Here is a 4,089-nt window from a genome sequence, read left to right as displayed (position 1 = left end):
CCATGGAAGAAAATGGTTGCACCCCAGATGTAAATTCGCATAATATAATCCTAAATGGCTTAGCTAGAACAGGTGGCCCGAAGCGCGCAATGGAAATGCTTAACAAAATGAAGGCTTCTGCTACTAATAAGCCAGATGCAGTTTCTTACAACACTGTTCTTGGTTGTCTCAGCAGAGCAGGTCAGTTTGAAGAAGCTGCAAAACTTATGAAAGAAATGAGTTCACTTGGATTTCAGTATGACCTTATCACTTACTCATCAATACTTGAGGCAGTTGGTAAGGTTGATGAAGATTCTAATATACTAGACTCTTGAAATCAACCTACTATAACATTTGTTGTAATTTATTATATATATATATATACACACCTTGCATAAGAGAAAATGTCTTGCAGCTTTAGCTAAGTCTTACCTCCTTTATTCAAAGTTTTAAGTTCTCTTGCTTCGATAAATATCTTGCTCCTCCTTCTACCCTTTAGTCTGTGATGTTTAAAACCATTTGATAAATGAATTTGATTCAATTGAACTGGAGTTGGATCCTTTTTTTTTCTTGGTTAATGGATATCAATGATATTTACTTCTCAATACTTTGCAGTTTGCACAGTTCTTTTTCTTGAGACACGTTGCACTGAATAAAATTTTCAGTGGCACAAAACATAACTAATGTAACTATTTAAAAGAAAAAAAAGTAATAATTTAATTATTTTCTCAATACTTTAAATGACTATATATCAATACCTAATAAATTAGAGTTTGGCAAAGGTTTATAAAGAATTGAAGATCTAGTGTATGAAAATAGAAAAGGGTGGGGTGGGGGATACTAAAAATGAATTAAATCTTATAGAATATGAGCATAAATTCTGATTTATCTCTCTTAAAAAAAACATAATTATGTAAATACATTGTCATAGAGTTGAATCTTAAAAACAGAAAATTAATTTTACCAGTTGATAATAGTAGATTAGTAGCATTTAAGAAGATAATTATCAAAAGAAACTTAAGGAGATACTAATAAGTAATAATTGATTTTTTTTTTTAATGGGATAGTTGATTAACTTAGTGTTTCCATTTTTCACAGAGGAGAAGAAAAGAAAAGAAAAGGACCCTTTCGTTTTTTGAAAAAAAAAAAAAAATAGAAAAGGAAGCTTGTTTTGTTTTTGAGTTCACACCGAGAATATCACCAACCACAGTCGCTACCAACATGAGTTGACTCCCTCGATAGCACAAAATCATGGAATGAACTACCAACTCACAAAACAGAACAAGGCATACTTTGTGTTTGTGTTTATGTCTGAGTGAAGTGGCACCCCAAAAATAATGGCCTTTATGGCGGGGAGTTCCTTCCTCCCCTATCATTTACCCTCTTCTTCTTTAGCTCCCAGAAGGTTCCGATCCTCGTGCTACTTGCGCCAACAACAGCAACAGCATGATCCAATCTGCAGAAAGAGAGCATTTTTGTTGATGGGCTTCGCTGTTCTTCCACTTCTCCCATTCAAGAATACCCCAGCTCTTTCTCTTCAATCACCCAGTAAGTAATTTCTCTATTTCCCAACTTTTCCATTTCCCTTAATATTAATTTTGGGGTTTCAAGTTGAAAGTTTTCACCCATACTTTGACATTTGTTGTTTGTATTTTTCTTGAGCATTGTTTATGTGTTTGTGGCAAATTTGTAACAGAAGAAAGTGAGGTGAAGGCACAGGATGATGACAAGAACATGGAGGTTCGATTGCTTTTGTCTTCAGATACTATACTCTTGTTTGAATAGTTAACTGCTGGGTTATCATATTTGTCCCCCTTGCTTGTTCTAAACTGTGTAGAAATGATTCTATCTTGCTACAGACGGCACCTGAAACAGACAAGCCATCAAATTCATCCTTTATGTCACCGCTGGCTGTAATAGGAATACTTTCTTCTGCAATGGTGGGTGCTCTCTATGCATCTGCTCAGAAAGAGAATTCCTTGGCTGTTATAACGATTGAAATGGTAAGTATTTATTGGACATGAAAAAAGTTATCTTTCCAAAGAAACTCATGCAGAAATTAAGGGAAATGAGTAAGTATTCTTCCTTGTTATCCTGCTATTGAAGTAACAGCATCGACTGATTTTTGTTTGGTTTTGAATGCTTAACTTGTTCTGTGAATGTATTGTTTTGAGTGTATTTCTTTATTTAGCTTTTGAGTCGTGTGTATACTTGATTGTCAATGTGCGCAGTTGCGCCGCCAACTGAAGGAAAAGGATGAGATGATTGTTTCCTTGAAGAGGAACTACGAATCAAAGTTACTGAATGAGCAGGAGGAACAAGTGAAGCTTCTTGGAAAGGCAAAGGAAGAGCAGCAATCTTTGATGAACCAATTACAATCTGCAAACAGCACCGTCAGCCGCTTGGGGCAGGAGCTAAAAAGTGAGAAAAATTTGATTGGGGAGCTGAAGCGTCAAGTTGACAGTCTTGAAACTGAGCTATCGGAGACTAATGCAGACAAGTTGGATCTTGAAATCAGCTTGAAGGAAAAGATAGACTCTATTGGACATCTACAAAAGAGAATTGATCTGTTAAGTTTGGATCTCAAGGACAAAGAAGATACTGTTCTAAGTCTCAACTCAGCCCTTGAAGAAAAGGAGTTGGAATTGAGGAATTTGAATTCTGTCTACGAGAAAACCAAGGATGACTTATCCAACGTTCAGCTTCAGATTCAAGGGTTGAAAGACGAACTACTAAAGAGCCAAGAGGAATTGGAAGCCAAAGATTCTGCCGTGAATGAACTAAATTCAACAATAACTTCCTTGACTGTTGAAAACCAGGATTCTAAGAGTAAGTATAAGATCATGGAAAAGGAATACAATGACCTAAAGTTGACTGTTGAAACAAAGGCTGCTTTGGATGCTAAGGCTCTAAAAGAAAAAGAAGAGGAGCTTCATCAGCTAAAGGATCAACTTGAACTTGCCATAGATGAATTAAGCAGAAACCAAGCCACCATTAAGGATTTATCCCAAGAAAGAGAGGTTTTGAAGGAGTCTCTGGAAAATGAATCTAAGAAAGTGAATAACTTGAAGTCCGAACTTCAAATCGTTCAGGAGAATCTTGGAAAATCAAGAACCGAGTCTGCTGAAATGGAAAAATATCTGACTGAATCAAATAAAATGAACAATGAGCTTGTAGTTGAGGTCTCTAAACTTTCATCTGAGCTCATTGAAGTTAGAGAGTTGCTACAGAGTAGCCTTGATGATGCAAAACGCGAGGCGGAATTGCTAGCCAGTGAACTTGCAACAGCAAAGAAACAATTGAAGCAAGTTGAAGCAGAGCTGCAAAGCGTGTCCGATGAACTGAAGGCTGCTCTGGAGAGCCGTGATAGCCTACAAAGAGAATTAGCTGACATCTACAAAAAGGCTGAAACCACATCTGAGGATTTGAATGAAGAAAGGAAGTTAGTCACTTCACTGAACAATGATCTAGAAGCTTTGGAGAAGCAACTCTCGAAAGACAAGAAGGCTCGGGAATCTCTTGAAATGGCCCTGCAGGTGGCTACCAAATCACTGGACGAAATGAACAGAAACACTCTGATTCTTTCTGATGAACTAGAGAGGGCTAAATCTCTTATATCTGGTCTTGAAAATGAGAAGGAGGTGATTTACAAGTCCCTTACAGAACAAAGAAATGCATACAAAGTGGCTCAGGAAAACATGGAGGATGCACATAGCCTCATCATGAGACTTGGGAAGGAGAGAGAGAATTTGGAGAACAGAAAGAAGAAATTGGAGGAAGAACTGGCTCTAGCAAAGGGTGAGATATTGCGCTTGAGGAGTAGGGTCAGCAGCTTAAAATCACAAGTTGAAGATAACAATAATGAGCAAGTGCAGAAGAAAGATGAAAGTGAAAGCAAGGTCACTGTTGATGGCAGGAAGAATTTCAGAAGAAGAAAGGCTAACCCCCAATAACTTAGGAGGAGAATGATACTATTACTTTGTGATAAATTTTCATGTGAGGAAGTTGATGTTGTTGTACTTTATTCTGGCTTTGGCTTCATGCAATTTCAAGCATTTTCATTTGGCAATAAAAATTTATGTAAAAAGAAATTGAAGTCAGATCTTTCTT

At 37.0% G+C, this 4,089-nt stretch overlaps 2 protein-coding genes across 3 annotated transcripts in view; both read left to right on the top strand.

Annotated features, from left to right (window-relative positions):
- LOC107610315 (pentatricopeptide repeat-containing protein At3g16010) overlaps nucleotides 1–539 on the top strand; it is a 2,861-nt gene extending 2,322 nt beyond the window's left edge. Inside the window, 1 exon segment of the mRNA XM_021108442.1 lies at nucleotides 1–539. This exon segment is cut by the window's left edge and continues 1,134 nt beyond it. Coding sequence (XP_020964101.1) covers nucleotides 1–314 — 314 coding nt within the window. The 3' untranslated portion in view covers nucleotides 315–539.
- LOC107613370 (MAR-binding filament-like protein 1) lies at nucleotides 1,062–4,077 on the top strand. Of its 2 annotated transcripts, none has more exons than XM_021108441.1 (4): nucleotides 1,062–1,527; nucleotides 1,679–1,719; nucleotides 1,839–1,982; nucleotides 2,211–4,077. In XM_021108441.1, the coding sequence occupies exons 1-4, from the start codon at nucleotides 1,317–1,319 to the stop codon at nucleotides 3,930–3,932; spliced, it is 2,118 nt and encodes a 705-aa protein (XP_020964100.1). In that variant the 5' UTR covers nucleotides 1,062–1,316; the 3' UTR covers nucleotides 3,933–4,077. The 2 variants fall into 2 exon arrangements, with proteins under 2 accessions (XP_020964100.1, XP_016170824.1); XM_016315338.2 differs by having other exon boundaries at nucleotides 1,063–1,527; nucleotides 1,676–1,719.

This window comes from Arachis ipaensis, chromosome B08 (genome assembly GCF_000816755.2).
Source record: "Arachis ipaensis cultivar K30076 chromosome B08, Araip1.1, whole genome shotgun sequence".
In the NCBI taxonomy this organism is placed as follows: domain Eukaryota; kingdom Viridiplantae; phylum Streptophyta; class Magnoliopsida; order Fabales; family Fabaceae; genus Arachis; species Arachis ipaensis.
Note: the sequence above shows the minus strand (reverse complement) of the source record. Positions and strands in the feature narration are given on the sequence as shown.